At 42.8% G+C, this 17,360-nt stretch overlaps 1 protein-coding gene across 2 annotated transcripts in view; it reads left to right on the top strand.

Annotated features, from left to right (window-relative positions):
• SV2C (synaptic vesicle glycoprotein 2C) overlaps window positions 1-17,360 on the top strand; it is a 274,628-nt gene that overhangs the window by 191,099 nt on the left and 66,169 nt on the right. For both annotated transcript variants that reach the window (XM_010341067.3, XM_010341060.3), the window contains exons 5-6: window positions 14,520-14,653; window positions 15,123-15,212. In XM_010341067.3, coding sequence (XP_010339369.1) covers window positions 14,520-14,653; window positions 15,123-15,212 — 224 coding nt within the window. The remainder of the gene's footprint in view (window positions 1-14,519; window positions 14,654-15,122; window positions 15,213-17,360) is intronic.

The raw sequence follows: 17,360 nt of genomic DNA, 5'->3' as shown, positions 1-17,360 counted from the left end.
AAAAGAAGAGAGGCATCGTATTAAAATTATTTAACAAAAGGGCATTGGCGAGTCAGAAGAAATAAAAGCTGAATCACTGGGGCCCTAAGGCCCCCTGCCAGGCCAGGTGTTATCCCTTCAGTTGCTGGATCACTGAGAGAGCTGTGACTCAGGGGACCAGGGCAATAACCACAGTGCGCATACTTCATTTTTCAGCAGTGGGCACAGCCATACAGATCCATGCCAACTGCGTACCAGCCCCATTAGGGCGACCCAGGCAAGGCATAAATAACAAGGGCCTCAACCAGAAGGGTGGAGAGAAAGGAACGGGGTTGGGAGAAACACTCAGAATGGAGTTGCATTTCTCAGTGATTGACTAGACAAAGGGAGGGAGCAGAGAAGAAGCTGACTCCACATGTCTGGTTGGAACGCTATGAGGACTGTCACCACTTGAGCAGGGGTCTTTGGGAAGGACCTGATGGCAGTAAACTTTAGGAACTTGAGATGATCTGAAGGACATTTTCTTGAGGGGATGGAGATAAATTGGATCCAAGTAAGTAATACCTAGCTGCAGAGCTAATGGTCCAGTCTTCTCCAGAATCACATTTTCATCCACTGTACTTGGAGGGAAGAGTATGAAGTCTTCTTGCTTGAGGAAGAATTTGAACTCCACCCTGAAGGGCAATGAGCTCTGCCAAGCACCAAGACATCAGAAAGTGTGTTGGCACCAGAAATGAGAGCTCCCAGGTCATTGCAGTTGCAGGCATTTCCCTACCCATTAGAAAGGAATTTCTTTGACATAAATAACAAAACTCTAAGGGTCATTTTGGGCCTGAGCCATGAGCTAAGCAGCTGTTTCAATTGTCAAGTGTTAAATGATTTGTTCTGGATCTGAGACTATAAGGCCAGAAATGGGGCTAGAAAAAAGAAACCGGTTAGAGAGGTCAACAGTTAGCAGAGGTATACAAGTGTGCCCTTCGGGCATCAGTAACAAAGAGCACCTGGGCTGACCTCTGCTGTCTTAACACTGGAGATATTATAGGCCCCTCTGTATCCTGCTCCCCTTCTCCCAGGAGAAAAATCTTTCACCTAATGGATTCCACTAGAATTTTTGTATTGTTATCACAAAAATCTTCTATGAATGAACAAAGAGCTTCTGTTGACAGTGAGCAAGGTCTTCCTGGGGCCATGTGCAAAGAGCAAAAAGAAAACTTGATCTGGAAGGGAATGAGAACCAGGCAGTTATTTAAAATAATGTTGTTGGGTTTTGGGGGTGTTTAATGGACAGCTACTTTGAAAAGCAGATAGACTAAGGTGCTAATATATGGAATAAGCACCATTATTTTGCTACAAGTCCTCTACCAACTTTTGGACACTTGTCTCAGAACTAATTGCATTTTATAAGGTGTTTTGTTTTTTGTTTTGAATGTATTCAGTTTCTTGCTGTAGATCTATACTTGAGGGAGACCTTCTTGTGGCCTTATCTGGTCAAGACACAAGGTCTTAGAATCAGAGAAAACTTTAGTTCTGGAATGAGTTTTAGAGGCTAGTATTCCAACTTTCTACCCAGTGTAAGAATTGCCAATATTGACTTCTGTTTGTTTTTCGGTCTCCTAAGACTGTATGTGTTCATAAAATCAGTATAATGGATTTGTTATTATTCATCCACAGACATCGGCTAATATAATAGTTTATATATAAATACAAAACTATACATTTCATTTTAAATAAACATATATGTGAGTAAAATAGAGAAGGAAACTTAATGTGTGCCTGTATGTGCTGTAAGATAATAACATGAATATACACAACGTGTATTATAGACTAATGAGCTAACTTAACATACATTTATGATATAAGCTTCAGTTGTAATTGATCAAAATTTGACTACAGGCTCTTGTAGTATAAATTTGCATTAAAATATTTTATAAAATATATATATTTGCATAAAAATATTTTACAAAAAGAATATATATATATACTTTTTTTTTTTTTTTTTTGCTAATCTCAAACCCTGGCTTCAAGGGATCTCCCCACCTCAACCTCCTGCATAGCTAGGACTTTAGGCTGATTGATCTGTACTACAATAACATTAATACTATATTGTTATCTATATACAAAAGAAAATTTCAAAGGACCTTTGCTTAAAATATGGACACACCTATATATACACATGCACATTTCATGCTGTCAGCTTTTGTCAAACTCTCAGACTTGTCATTTATCTCACTGTAGTTTGGGAAGCACCATGCTTGAGTGAGTCTTACACGCTGGCCCTAGGCACCCTTTCTGAAAAGATCCCCTCATTCACTCTGCATATGTGGAGAACTCACAGAAGATATTCCAGAAGAAAAAAAAAAAACCCTAAAAAAATAAGCTTACGAATTTGTGAGTTTCATAAGCCACCAGAAAATCTGCTTCTTTGAAAGCACGGTTAGGGTCGTAAGTCAAATTCAGGAAGTAGAGGCATAATGTGACTTCCTTCCTCTGCTGGCTGCTTTCTCTGTGCATTCCAAAGGGCAGGACCAGAGCTTGGAGACAGAAATAGAGAAGCTTGCAGGAAAGGCCGCTTGTTGCTTGGGTCTGCTCTTAAAGACAGATGATTATGGGAGTTAGTTGGAATTTAACCCCTGGACTCTCCCTGGGATGTATAATTGGCTCTCACTTCCTGAAGGCATGATTACGTGCTGCAGGCAGATCCCTGCCAATTATTTTGATTGTGATTGCTTTGTGCATCTCTGTTGGCAATAGTGTTCACAGGATTGCAGCTCAAGGAGAATGGTCGTAGCTTCAGGAATCCAAGATCAGAATATGACTTGGTTATAGGTCAAAAGATTAAAGGTCTGTGAATATTGTTCTGTTTTTCGCCCAGAGATACCAGGATAGTTTCTGGCACTTTTTCCTCGGTATCCATAAGTGTGAACTGTATTGTCATTGTTTAGATTTGTCACAACTAGAATTAACATTCATTTATTCAGAAAAATAAGTATTTAATAGTGGCACAATTATAATTTCTTTCTCCTCTTTCTTTTCCCATCAGGGCCTGTGTCTCAGAAAATGTAAAGGCTTGCAACTCTTTGAAAAGCCTTCTTTTTTCCTTTTTGGGCAAACAGTAATGCAAGATGCTCCAAAATTCAAATATTAAAGAAATGTCAAAAGTAAAAAATCTCCAGAATGGAGGACTGTAATTTTTTTCAAAAAGTAAAAGTCCTCATGAACTTCTATCCCCTACCCTAAGTACAACTTTAAATAGTTTAGCGCATTTTCCTCCTACTCATTTTCTAGATGTACTGATATGTTTTATGTATATATATAAATGAAATCACTATTATTTACAGTTTTTATGAAAGCTTTTTTTCACTGAGCAATGTCACTTGGATATTTTCCATGTCTGTTTAGAAAAATCAACCTCATTCTTTTCCAATAGTTACATGGTGTTCCATTGTAAGGCTATACCACAGTTTATTTAACTATCTCCCCTCCATGTGCCCCCCTTCTCCCACCACTTGGCCTTTTTCTTTTCTTTCTCTCTTTTTTTTTTCTTCTGTTTACAAATTAAGAAGGAGATGAAAAATCTCTGCCGTTATTAACAACAGGAACCATCCAGCTGCCTCTGGTTAAATCTTGCGGAGTCCCAGATGCATGACAACCTGAGTTTCCAGCCAACGATTAATGTTTCATGCAGATCACATAGTATTTATATTTTAAACCTGTGACATGTTGAGGGGATAAAATTTTACATCTGTAGGAGCAAAATCAGAAATTCATCTGATCATTGTCTCCTCGTAAGCTTGTTAGCCGCTTGAAAAAATGGATTTGGGGCCACTTTTCTAAAGAAAATTTTAGTTGGCCAGGTATCTTGTGAGTGAAGAAGACCATAGACAAATCAATACGGGTGATTTACTTCTTAGATTAAAAGTTCATCTTACATACGATATTTAATGTTTTCTTTTAGAACCTTGTATCTGTGTCTTGTACCTAAAATCTGCATTCCTACCAAAAACTATTTCAGTAATAGTATCACATAACTGTCAATCAAATATAGATCAGCAAAGTAGGTTTCAAGTCCCCAGGCAATCGGGGACAGAGCCCAGACAGGAACATGAAAGCCAGCATTCTTGTATGCGTGTCTCACACTTCTGCCTTGTCACCTTGAAAGGTTTCAAACAGTCAGGCATCTGGGGAGGCAGCTGTTTTCTGAGTCACAAAGCACACCAGCTTAAGACTGGTAAAAAGCTTCGATTATTATGCATGACATATAATATCTTTATTAACACCACACCGATTAGTGCCGTGCTGGAACTGCTTTCTGTAATACTCTAATCAAGGTCCTTCCTTGCATGGAACTTATAAAATTCCTCAGTATGACATTTGAATGAGTATTTTAACAAAGTCCAAAGGACAATTAGAAACATCACTCATAAGAAATATTTTTTTTAGACAAAAGGTGTGGTGCCAAAATAAAAGGTTCATTTAGAAGAATCCATTTTACTAACTGCAGGTAAGTATCCAAAAGCAACGACTCACTTTCCCGGGTGAATGTGGCTTGTTTTCCCATTCCTGTTCTTTATTCCACGTTGCTGTCTCTCCACTTTTTGATTTTGTAGTATAGGCTTTGTGTGGCACTCAAATTCAAACGTAAACCATCTTAAAAATGGAGCTCAGAAGTGGGTCCTAAGAATTCATGGCCGAGAAGTGATGGTGGTCGGTGTTTTACCCCTTCATTCTTGTATCTGTTTTTTAATTATTTTATTTTGTTTTACTTTTTGAGACGGAATCTCACTCTGTCAGCCAGGCTAGAGTGCAGTGGCACGATCTTGGCTCACTGCAACCTCTGATTCCCAGGTTCAAGCGATTCTCCTGCCTCAGCCTCCCGAGTAGCTGGGGTTACAGGCATGCACCACCATGCCCAGCTAATTTTTGTATTTTTAGTAAAGATGGGATTTCACCGTGTTGGCCAGGCTGATCTCAAACCCCTGACCTTGTAATCTGCCCACCTCTGCCTCCCAGAGTGCTGGGATTACAAGCATGAGCCACCATGCCTGGCTTCTTGTATCTATTTTTAATCCAGAGAATGGTATTGTAGTTTTACAAAGCACATGCAGGTTCATTTCTCAAGACCCTCATGGTGTCTATCTCTCATTCAAACCACAGGTTATCATCCATCAGCGTTTGACCCCGCCCCCCACCATGGGACATGCAACAAGGCAGGAGGAGCACCCAACACCCTTTCCAGAATTCCCTCTCAGGGCTCAAGTGATCTTCTGGCCTCCCAAGCAGCTGGAACTGTGGGCATGCACCACCATGCCCAGCTAACTTCCGTAATTTTTGTAGAGGCTGGATTTTGCCATGTTGCGCAGGCTGGTCTTGAACTCCTGAGCTCAAGTGATCCGCCTACTTCAGCCTCCCAAAGTTGCTGGAATTACAAGCATGAGCTACAGCACCTGGCCTTTTTTTTTTTTTTTTTTTTTTTTTGAGACAGCATCTCGCTCTGTCACCTAGTAGCTAGGACCACAGGTATGCACCACCACGTCGGGCACTGCAGGTGTGAGGCAACACATATGGCCTTGTCGGTTAACATATCTGCCTTTTTCAATGGACTCTAACCTCCTTCAGAGCAGGGAATCAGTCTCCATATCACAGCATTATGACGGGCACTTATAGGCACTAAAGTAGGAATGAATGAACAAAAATAAAATGAAGATATTACAAGGCATTAGGGAAACAAAAATTGAAATTGTGAGGAGATCCCACTAGATATCTATAAGCCTGTAATCCCAGCACTTTGGGAGGCCGAGGCAGGTGGATCACGAGGTCAAGAGATCGAGACCATCCTGGTCAACATGGTGAAACCCCATCTCTACTAAAAATGCAAAAAATTAGCTGGGCATGGTGGCGCGTGCCTGTAATCCCAGCTACTCAGGAGGCTGAGGCAGGAAAATTGCCTGAACCCAGGAGGCAGAGGTTGCGGTGAGCCGAGATTGTGCCATTGCACTCCAGCCTGGGTAACAAGAGCGAAACTCTGTCCCCCCCAAAAAAAAAAAAAAAAAAAAGAAGGGCTAAAATTTAAGAAAAGGAACCTAACAAGTGGAGGGAAAGATGTAAAGCAGCTAGAACTCTCATACACAACTGGTGGGAATTCAAAATGGTACAGCCAGTGTGCAGAATATTTTGGCAGTCTGTTATAAAGCTAAACATGAATCTATTATGTGATTCAACCATCCCACTCCTACATATTTACCCAAGAAGAATTGGGGAGTACCCAGAACCCTATATGAAATGTATATAGCAGCTTTATTCATAATCACCCCAATCTGGAAACAATCTAAGTGTCCTTCAGCTGGTGAGTGTATAAACTAACTGTGATATATTCACACCATGGAATACTACATCACAATGAAAAATAACAATTTTCAATTGTTTGTGCAATGATTTGCATAAATTTCGACTGTATAATGCAAAGTATAAGAACCAGATCAAGGCTGGGCATAGTGGCTCATGCCTGTAACCTCAGGATTTTGAGAGGCCGAGGCAAAAGGGTGGCTTGAGCCCTTGAGTTGGAGACCAGTCTGGGCAACATGGTGAAACTCTGTCTCTATAAAAAGTTAGCCAGGCATGGTGGCACTTGTCCATGATCCCAGCTGTTTGGGAGGCTGAGGCAGGAGAATCACCTGCGCTTGGGAAGCCAAGGCTGCAATGCTGAGATCCACCACTGTACTCCAGTCTGGGTGACAGAGGAGACTCTGTCTCAAAATAAAAAACCAGATTCAAAAAGCTATGTACAGTATGATTCCATTTACATGATATGATATTCTGGAAAAGACAATGCTTTAGGGACAGACAAGAGATCAGTAATCGCCAGGGGTTAGGGCTGGAGGAAGGGTGACTCTAAAGGGGCAGCAGGAGGGAATGTTTTGAGGTGATGCAACTGTTCTGTGTTCTGATAATGATGGTGGTTACATGACTCTGCTTTTGTCAAGCTCATAGAACTTAACATAAATAAAATTTTACTCTATGAAGATACAAACTTAATTTGAAAAAAATGAATCAAGCTTGTTTTTATTGTGGATTGAGAAAGAAAATAATCCAAAGAAAATCTGATGTAGTATTGTAGCCTGCATGATTTTGCCCATGATCGTGTACACATAGTGTGTGTGTGTGTGTGTGTGTGTCCACGAATGTGTGTGTGTGTTCATTCAACAAACATTAAAAGAACACTTCCTATGGACTAGCACTTGCTTAGGAGGTCTTAATGAGTAGGAAAAGCAGGGTTCCTTCTCTCTTGGTGGGAATGGGATGGATAATAAATATGTAAACAATGCATGAATATGACCACTTGAGATAGTGATAAGTGCTGTCAAGACAATAAAACAGGCCTACATGATAGAGAGTGGGATTTGGTGTGTGGGCCTCTCTGAGGAGACAACCTTAAGCTGAATCCTGGAAGGTACGAAGCAGGCAGCCATGCATGCAAATATTCAGGTAGAGCTGTCCAGACCAGGAAAACGTCCCATTCAGAGACTCTTAGGGAACAACATTGAAAACCCTCTCACCTCCAAACTCAGAAAGGCAGGCTAAGATGCAACAAACATCCTTTCTCAAGTATGACTGGGCTTCCAGGAAAAAAGGCTTAGCCCTACAATGGGATTAAGCTCTATGTTCAGAGAACTGAAAGCAGGTAGATGGGACTGGCTCAAGCCAGTTAATGGCCCAGCAGAAGATGAGCTCAAATACATGAAAAGGAAGCAGTTTACATAGGCCTTAGGGGCCATGGTAAGACATTTGAGTTTCATTCCAAATGTACTGGGAGCAGTGGGAGGCTCTCAAGTGACAAAGTGACCTTATTGACATTTTAAAAAGATAACTCTAGCTGCTCTAGGAAGAGTGTACTCTGGAGGACCAAGAGTGACAGGGAGACCAAACAGGAGGCTGTGCTGAAAGTCAGGGGAAGGTCCACATTGGCCGGAACCTGCACAGTGCCATGGAGATAGGGAGAAGTGAGTGGCTTTGAGATATATTTTAGAGCTGGATCTTGCTGATGGATTGAACATTGGGGGTTGTGAGGGAAAAGGAAGATGAGGATGAGGTCTCAATTTTTGACGTGTGTATCTGGTGTCTGGCAGTGCTGAAATAGGGAAGGTTGAGAGAGAAACAAGTTTTCCTTGGTAGCATGGCAGGAAATCCCAAGTTCTGTTTTAGACATGGTAACTTTGAGATACCCACTGGGCATCTCTGTGAAGATGTAAGTAGGCAGGTCGAGGTATGTTTCTGGAGCTCTTGGAAGGGAAAAGAATGTATTTGAGAGACAGTGGCATGCAGGTGGCACCTAGAGTTGTGGAGATAGATTAGTCCACCTAGAAAGGGCCTGTGGAGAGCGGAGATGACTAATGAGCAAGATTTGGAGTGTGCCAACCTTTGGGAGCCAGTCAGAGGAACCAGCTAAGGAAACGGAAGGAAAGCCAGTGAGGTGGGAATGAAACTAGCACATAGTGATGAGGAAGCCAAGGGAAACAAGTTTGACAAAAAACAGTGGAGTGGTCAGCTGTACAGAATGATTTAGATAGAGAGTTCGCTTAGAATGAAAACAGAGAAGCAACTGCTAACTATGACCGAGACTGGTGACCTTGGTTAGCGCCATTTCTGTGGAATTTGGGGACAGAGCCTGTTTGGGGTGAGAATACTGGGGGAAAATATGGAGACTGGCTACAGACCATTCATTCGAGATTTTACTGTAGAGGGGAACAGAGGGTTAGCAGTGCCGCTGGAGAAGCCCGTGGGAGTAGAGGAAGGGCCTCCTTCTCAGATGTCGCATAGAGATGTGCTGCTGGAGTGACCCATCACATAAAGTGAGAGAACATGCTGATGAGGGCTGGAGAGGAGTTCTGTCCTTGAGAGAGAGAGAGATGAGCTCCACTGTCCACGTGAGCAGGGTGACCTTAGCTAGGTACATGGACGGCTCATCTATTGTAACCAAAGGGAAGACAGAGAGACAGAAGAGGGGCAGGTGGATGAAGAAATTGAGGGATGAGAAGACAAAATGTATGTAGTTCTCTCTGTTTATTTCCTCTAAGAAATAGGAAGTAAGGTCAAGTGCTAGGAGTGGAGTTGGCTGCTGGAGATTTGAAGAGAAATGGAAAAAGGTATAAAATGGTTTTGGAGACTAGGAAAAAAAAAGCATATCACAAATAAATGGAGAGAGAAATGAGTGGGTAACACACCCTTTAGAGAGAGACACCGCCAGCATGTGTGTGTTCATATGTGTGTGTCACGTGTGCATGCGCGCGCACACACACACACACACACAGCAATGAGGGAGAGAAGGAGCTGAACAGCGGCAAGTAGGCTAAACTTCAGCTGTTGGATGGAAGATTCCACCTCTGAAGAAATGATTCTAAGCTGAGCAGGGCTAGACTCTGCATCAGTTAGTTCTCTTCCGGGTTTTGATTGTAGTTTAATTCCTTGAGAGGCTGAAAACCGCCCAACAGGAATCATGTTGCAATCAGTCTGTCCACCTGCTGATATGACATTCCAGAGCAGTAAGAGTAAACAGCAACGTTCCCAAGACCAGCTGTCAAGACGGAGCCTGGCGTCCTTGGAGAGGCTTCTGGAGAAGTGCGAGCAAAAGCAGGGTGCCTGCACAGCACTGCCCCGGTGACCTCGTGGCCGGTTCCGAGGCGGCCTTGCCGCTTTCCCCATCATGAGGGACACAGGAGGCCAGTGGTGGGGGGGCCACCACGAGAGGGACCTGCCCAGGAGTAGGAGTATGGGGTCCCCTGGCCCGGAGTGGCTCTTCCTGCCAGGCCTGGACCAAGCACAGCCTCAGCTTTTGGTGCCAGCAGTTGCAGCCAGGCCTAATTCAGTTTTTCTGGAATTCAGTTGTTCGGACCCAAGTTCAGCCGACAGGTCTCAAGGGCACAGCAGGGGTCGGAGGAGCACTGGCCCCGCCAGGAACAGGAGATCCTGGCAGTGTGGCCCAACAGGAAGCAAAGCACAGGGAAGCAGAGACGAGAAACAGCATCTTAGCCCAAGTTCTGGGTCAGTCGGCCCAGGCCAGGTGAAGTAACTTAGCACTTTTAAAGCCCAAAAAACTAAAGCAGTAGAGAATTATCTTACACAGATGGCAAGATACGGACAGCTAAATAAGAAGGCATCAGAACAAGGTCGAATAGAAATGCTTTAAAAGAGTAAGCCAACAAACAGAAAAACAACAGTGAAATTTAATAGAAGAAAAGTAATGGACTCTGATGAAGATGACGCTTATTGAATGAACTAAAAGTGTTCATAGACTAAGAACTTAATGGAGCAATTCTAGGACAGAAGTTAAGATCTGATTAAAAATTTACTTTGTTTATTGTCTATATACCTTTTTTTTTTTTTTTTTTTTTTGAGACGGATTTTCGCTCTTGTTACCCAGGCTGGAGTGCAATGGCGCGATCTCGGCTCACCGCAACCTCCGCCTCCTGGGTTCAGGCAATTCTCCTGCCTCAGCCTCCTGAGTAGCTGGGATTACAGGCACGCGCCACCACGCCCAGCTAATTTTTTTGTATTTTTAGTAGAGACGGGGTTTCACCATGTTGACCAGGATGGTCTCGATCTCTTGACCTCGTGATCCACCCACCTCGGCCTCCCAAAGTGCTGGGATTACAGGCTTGAGCCACCGCGCCCGGCCGTCTATATACCTTTTAAAAAGTAAACTTGTTATGGCAAAGTAAAAATAAAAAAAGGCAAGGAGCCTGAAGTTTTATAGAGAATGCTACAGTTCTTCAACCTAACGTCTGTAACCCGCGTTAGCAGTAGAGCCGTAACCGTAAGAAGGATATTGGTCTCTGTTGCTGCTATAACATATCACTGTGAGCATATTGGCTTTAAACAACACAAATTTGTTATCTGACGGTTCTGGAGATCAAAAGTTTGAATGGGTGTCTCCTTGTGGAGACCCTAGGGGAGATCATGTGTTCTTGTATTTTCCGGCTTCCAGCAGCCATGCGCATCCGCTAGTTTCTCACCCACTCCCCCATCTTCAAAGCCAGCAGTGAAGCATCTTCAAATCTCCCTCCAAACTGACCTCTGCTTCCTTCAACCCGTCTCCCTTTCTCAATCTGACTCTCTGACCTGCCTCTTTTCCTTCCAGGGACATTTGTACTTACATGGCGCCTAACCATATAATACAAGATAATCTCTTTATCTCAAGATCCTTAACCTAATAACACTTGCAAAGCCGCTTTGCATGTAAGGTAACATATTCAGATTAGGATGAGGACATCTTTAGGGGTGAGAGAATATTATTCTACCATAAGAAGCTTCCTGCTCTATCCGTTGGAATGATTTCTCTTTGGTTAAATAACTTTATCCTATTTGCCTTTGAAAACTTTACCTTCTGAACTAATTGATGTTTTGTGTGAGAAATTCTCGAGGGGAGAAGAAAAGGCACACACACAATACCTTTAAGGGTAAGCAAGCTTTATCCCACATAAATGGCAATCCAGATATAATAGGCAAATAATATAATAAGCAAATTGATATAATAACCAACTGATAAAATAAGCAAATTAATATAATAAGCAGATTGATATAAACAAATCGCAATGGGGAGGGGAGAAGGGAAAAGAGATTTGCATTCACCAGACGGTAGAGGATTCACCACCAGACTAGGAAGCTAGAGCCTGAGTTCCAGAGTCGGACACTGCACTCACCAGACTACGGAGGATTCACCAGCAGACCGGGAAGCAACAGCCTGGGTTCCATAGTTGGCCACTCGTCCGTGCACAGGCGAGGAGAGGTCTCGTGAAGCTTCGGTGTGGTCTGGGACCCTAGCTCCTTTTGTCACTCGTTGTTTGGCATGAGGCACAGTCACAAGGGCCCTTTGCGACTGGGCTCAAGGAACACAAAAGGTCAACTTGTTTTTGTGATTATCTGTTGTTTTTCAATGACCAACATATAGGAATAAATTGAAATTGAGATTTCTCCAAAACAGTGCTGGATGAATGCCTCAGGGGGCTCACACAACCTGTTCCGGGACTTGGTGACTGTTGTTTGTGTCCATGTTTAACTGAGTTCAAATTTAGTATTTAACTTTTCCTCCACAATTGATTAGAACAGTGGCATCAGAGGCTAGGCACAGTGGCTCATGCCTGTAATCCCAGCACTTTGGGAGGCTGAGGTGGATGGATCACTTGAGATCAGGAGTTCAAGACCAGTCTGATCAACATGGTAAAACCCTGTCTCTACTAAAAATACAAAAAACTAGCCAGGCATGGTGGCAGGCACCTGTGTTCTCAGCTACTCAGGAGGCTAAGTCATGAGAACCACTTGAACGCAGTAGGCAAAGGTTACAGCAGTGAACTGAGATCATGCCACTGCACTCCAGCCTGAGCGATAGAGTGAGAATGAGACTCCATCTCAAAACAAACAAACAAACAAAAAGGACAATGGTGCCAGAGACTTTCCCTCTTCTTGCCCTCCCTGTTTCCCCCTCTACATTATAAAATGTGCTGTGGCCTGAAATTTAAAACATTGCATTTGCTTAACTCAGCCACCGAAAGCTTTTATTTTTCTTTCAGCCACCTTAAAATAATAAGATTTAGAGCTTTTAAAAAGAAGTTCTTGGCTGAGTGTGGTGGCTCACGCATGCAATCCTGGCACTTTGGGAGGCTGAGGCAGGAGGATCATGAAGTCAGGAGTTCCAGACCATCCTGGCCAACATGGTGAAACCCCATCTCTACTAAAAATACAAAAATTAGCCAGGCATGGTGGTGCATGCCTGTAGACCCCGCTACTGGGGAGGCTGAGGCAGGAGAATTGCTTGAACCCAGGAGGTGGAGGTTGCAATGAGCTGAGACTGTGCCATTGCACTCCGGCCTGGGCAACAGAGCAAGATTCCATCTCAAAAAAAAAAAAAAAAAAAAAAAAAAAGATCTTTATATGAATCTCTGAGATCAAATGTGAATTGAGCAAATTGTTCTCTCTGTTCCATCGTAGGGTTTTTTCTGCATTTTGGATATGTGAGAGTTTTGAACTTCTGCTACCTAAAACATCATAGCAATCATACACCCTACAGCTTATGAAATAATTAATATGGTAATTCATGTAATCTTCATATATTAAATTATCAGAAAGATTCTATTAATCTAAGATTAGTATAGCATGTCATTGATGTTTACGTCATTCGTCAACAAATTCAGTGTTCAAGAATGAGGGAGCGTGCACACACATGAGGCTGTGTGCAGCTCTAAGATTCCGTCTCAAATCCTAGCAGGAAAGACTAATATGTAACTTTGGCTCTTAGCGTTGAGGAAGTTACATCACCTTCAGAATCTCCCTTGGCTCCCCAGTAAAGAGAGTAATTATACAGCTCTCCTGGAAATAGGATGTTTACTATCTGATTTTTGTTCACAAAAAGGCATATAAATACCAGCATTGCTATAAATTAAAATTTCACCTTACATGATTCATCTATGCCTTTATAAATCTCCTCTCTGTTTTCATTTAGATTTGGTATGCCTCATTACTTCTCATTTAGAACCAGCCATTTGAATGAATTTTATATTCATTTGAATGAATATAAAATGGTTTGCTTTCAACCATTTTATATTCATTCAAATATTAGCTTTCTTTTAGTTCTTAAAAGAATTTGTTTGTGCTTAATTTTATCATATAAGCATCTCATTATGCTTAATTTTATAATGTATAGAAGTTAAAATGTTCTATTTAGAAATGTAAATTTTCATGAGGTGTATGAGGAGACAGGCAACAACCATCAATTCCTAATAATCATCCTGGTCAGGGTACTGGCAGGAAGCCAATGACACCCTCAAAGCGGCCATGGAAAGGAGTTTAATGAAGGGACTCTCTGTGAAGATGTGGGAAGAGTTAAGAGAAAGCAGTAAGAAATAATAAAGCACTCTGGAGCCACCTATGCCTCAAAGAGCAACAGGAGGGAGTGGTGGCCAGACCCTGACAAGAGCTGTGGCTGCTGTGGGAGAAGGCCCAGGAAATGAGAGCACCCCCTACTGCCAGACCTGCAGCCATTCAGGGGGAGGGAGAAGGGAAGCAAGGGAAATAAATATCTCAGCCCTCCTCCACTCTCTGTTCTCTTGCCTTGCTTCCTTTATTGAGACTCAGCTACAAGCCAGTGGGGAAGGGAGCCGGTTGATGCAGTCCATAGAGGGCCATTCCCTAGCACGTAGCAGAGTGGGAAAGAGTGGAGAGTGATCTGGAAGAGCAAACAAAAGATAACTAGCACAGTAGTCTTTCAGAAAAAGCATCCCAAATTAATGTTGGCCTTTGGGGTTTGGTACATGCATACCTGCACCCCCATACTTACACCTTGACCCCTTTGGTTCCAAGCATCTTTCTTCTCAACTCTGTCATTGGGAGTCTTAAAGTTGAACTGGTCGCTATGGCTGATGCCCAGATCGGCTCACTGCTCTGTGGATAGTAAGACTTGACTAGTAAGTCCGTGGCGCGGGCATCCCGGGTGACTTTCCCAGGAGGCTGTCTGGGAGGAGCGCTCCCTCACTCTCCCTGTCTTCCTTTTCCAGGGTGGAGCTTCAGCATGGGATCAGCCTACCAGTTTCACAGCTGGCGTGTGTTTGTCATCGTCTGTGCACTCCCCTGTGTCTCCTCCGTGGTGGCCCTCACATTCATGCCTGAAAGCCCACGATTCTTGTTGGAGGTAACACTTATTATTGCAGTAACTCAGGTAGCCCACATCTACTGAAAAAAGTTCCTTGTTAATTAAAGTACATTTGCCTCTTTGGGAGGTACGTTTTCCCTTTGGAACGAAGGAGGGTTTGGTTTCATGGAGACATGCTTTCAACAACCAGCATGTAAAAAAGATGCCTCATAGCCAAAAAGCACTCATGTTCCTCCTTAAGCAAATAACTTGGCTCAATGAAGAAAACATTTTTACTGATTTATAACGAAATTTTACCATCCAGAGATACTATTGCTAGTTACACCCACATTATTTGAACTGCTCATGTATTCAGTGATATCCAAATAGTCTGTATGTTCCAATGGGATGTACCTAGATACATTTGCACAATACTCCATCTGGTCTGACAATGCAAGACGGCTACTGGAAAATCAGGGAGGGTAAGTGTGTCACTCCTAGAGCTCTGCTGTCCACTCTCATTTCTTAGGTTGGAAAACATGATGAAGCTTGGATGATTCTGAAGTTAATTCATGACACCAACATGAGAGCCCGGGGTCAGCCTGAGAAGGTCTTCACGGTGAGTCTGCTCCTCAGAGAATCCTCAACACCAGGGATTGGGACGTGTTTTCTGTCAAGGGCAAAACTATAAATATTTTAGACTTTGCAAGTCATATAGTCTTTGACACTAGTCTTTGACACAGCTACTCAACTCTGCCGTTGTAGTGCAAAAGCAGCCATAGGCAACGTTAAAACAAATGGGATGACTGTGTGTCAATAAAACTTTATTTACAGAGATAGGCAGAGGGCTGTTTTGGGCCCATAGGTTGCCAATCCTGCTTATGCCTATCTAGGAACTCGAGGGCTCTGTGGTTGGTTAGATGATAACACCAACCCAAGAGATGGGGTTAAGGTTGAAAGACTGCATTTTCATCACAGACTTACTCTCTGACTTCCAGGCTCGGTACCTGAGGATAAGAGATCCTTGGTGTAGGGACTGCCAGCAGATTCTCCTTGACCTGCTACAGGAGGAGAGCCAGCCTCTGTGGGGCCCTTTTCTCCACTCAGCCTTCTCTTTTTCTTTTCTTTTCTTTTTTTTTTTTTTCTTTGAGATGGAGACTTGCTCTGTTGTCAGTCTGGAGTGCAGTGGCACAATCTCTGCTTACTGCAATCTCCACCTCCCAGGTTTAAGGGATTCTCCTTCCTCAGCCTCCTGAATAGCTGGGATTACAGGCACACACCACCACATCCAGCTAATTTTTGTATTTTTAGTAGAGATGGGGTTTCACCATGTTGGCTAGGCTGGTCTCAAACTCCCAACCTCAGGTGATCCACCTGCCTTGGCCTCCCAAAGTGCTGGGATTACAGGTGTGAGCCACCTCGCCCAGCCAGGTCACACCTTTTCAAGTGACATTCAGCCCCCACAAAGGTGTACACCCACAGCAGCCCCATAACCTTTTCTCTAAGATGTCAGAGAGACATCTTAGAGATGTCCCCCTCTGTTAAGGCCACCTTGAGGCCTTTAACCTTGGAATACATAGTAAATTGTAAAATTATTTATTAAAAGCAAAAAAAAAAAAACCAGGATCTAGTAAGTGAGAAAACAATTACACTAAGGGCCAAAGCAGTATAAGTGAACATAAAACTAACCTCTGGGTTTCCTGATGTATTAGTCCATTTTCACCCTGCTAATAAAGACACACCCGAGACTGGGTAATTTATAAAGGAAAAAGGTTTAATTGACTCACAGTTCAGCATGGCTGGGGAGGCCTCAGGAAACTTCTGATCATGGCAGAAGGGGAAGCAAACACGTCCTTCTTCAAATGACAGCAACAGGAGAAACGCCGAGCAAAAGGGAGAAAAACCCCCTGTAAAACCATCAGATCTCGCCGGAACTCACTATCACGAGAACAGCAGCGTGGGGATGACTGTCCCCATGATTTAGTTACCTCCCACTGGGTCCCTCCCACAACACCTGGGAATTATAGGAACTACAATTCAAGCTGAGTTCTGGGTGGGGACACAGTCAAACCATATCACCTGACAACCAAAGCAAAGGATAAATGAAATGAATTACATCATTTATTATATCAAGTAAATGGTATTGTATTTGCTTTTCAGGAAAGGTCAATTTTATCTTGTTCTAATTTGTAAAAAGTTTATTCATAGGCCTTATTATAAGGGATATTTAACAATATAATGGACATTATTTTCAATAACACTTTTACATAAAGGCAGACATTTCACACATGGCCATTTCTTAGGTTAATAATTAATCAGAATTTAGTAAAAGAAGATAGCTATGTAGGAAGACAGAGAAAGGTAATCCAAGAATGTGGCTTTAGCTTGATATGGCTTGACATGAACATAAAGGTATAAAAGAATCAGAGATACAATTACAAAACTATATATATCATTTTATTATACATGCATGCACATGGGCACACACATACATAACACATGCCCCAGTTTCACATTGTAGAAGCTTCCCATTGCTCTCAGGATAAAGACAAAAACTCTCCCTCTGAACACTAAGGGCCTCCCAGACTCTTCCCTGCTTTCTAGTTCCTGTCTCTGCAGCTACACTCATCCCTCAGTGCCTCATACTCGCCATTTGACTTACTATGCAGCACTGCCACGCTGCTGCTCTTCGCTCCGCAAGGAACATTCCTTTATCTTTAGTTACAAAGCTGATTCCCCAAGGGGAAAGCCAGTCTAAATTAATTTA

Source organism: Saimiri boliviensis, chromosome 1, assembly GCF_048565385.1.
Source record: "Saimiri boliviensis isolate mSaiBol1 chromosome 1, mSaiBol1.pri, whole genome shotgun sequence".
NCBI lineage: Eukaryota > Metazoa > Chordata > Mammalia > Primates > Cebidae > Saimiri > Saimiri boliviensis.
Note: the sequence above shows the minus strand (reverse complement) of the source record. Positions and strands in the feature narration are given on the sequence as shown.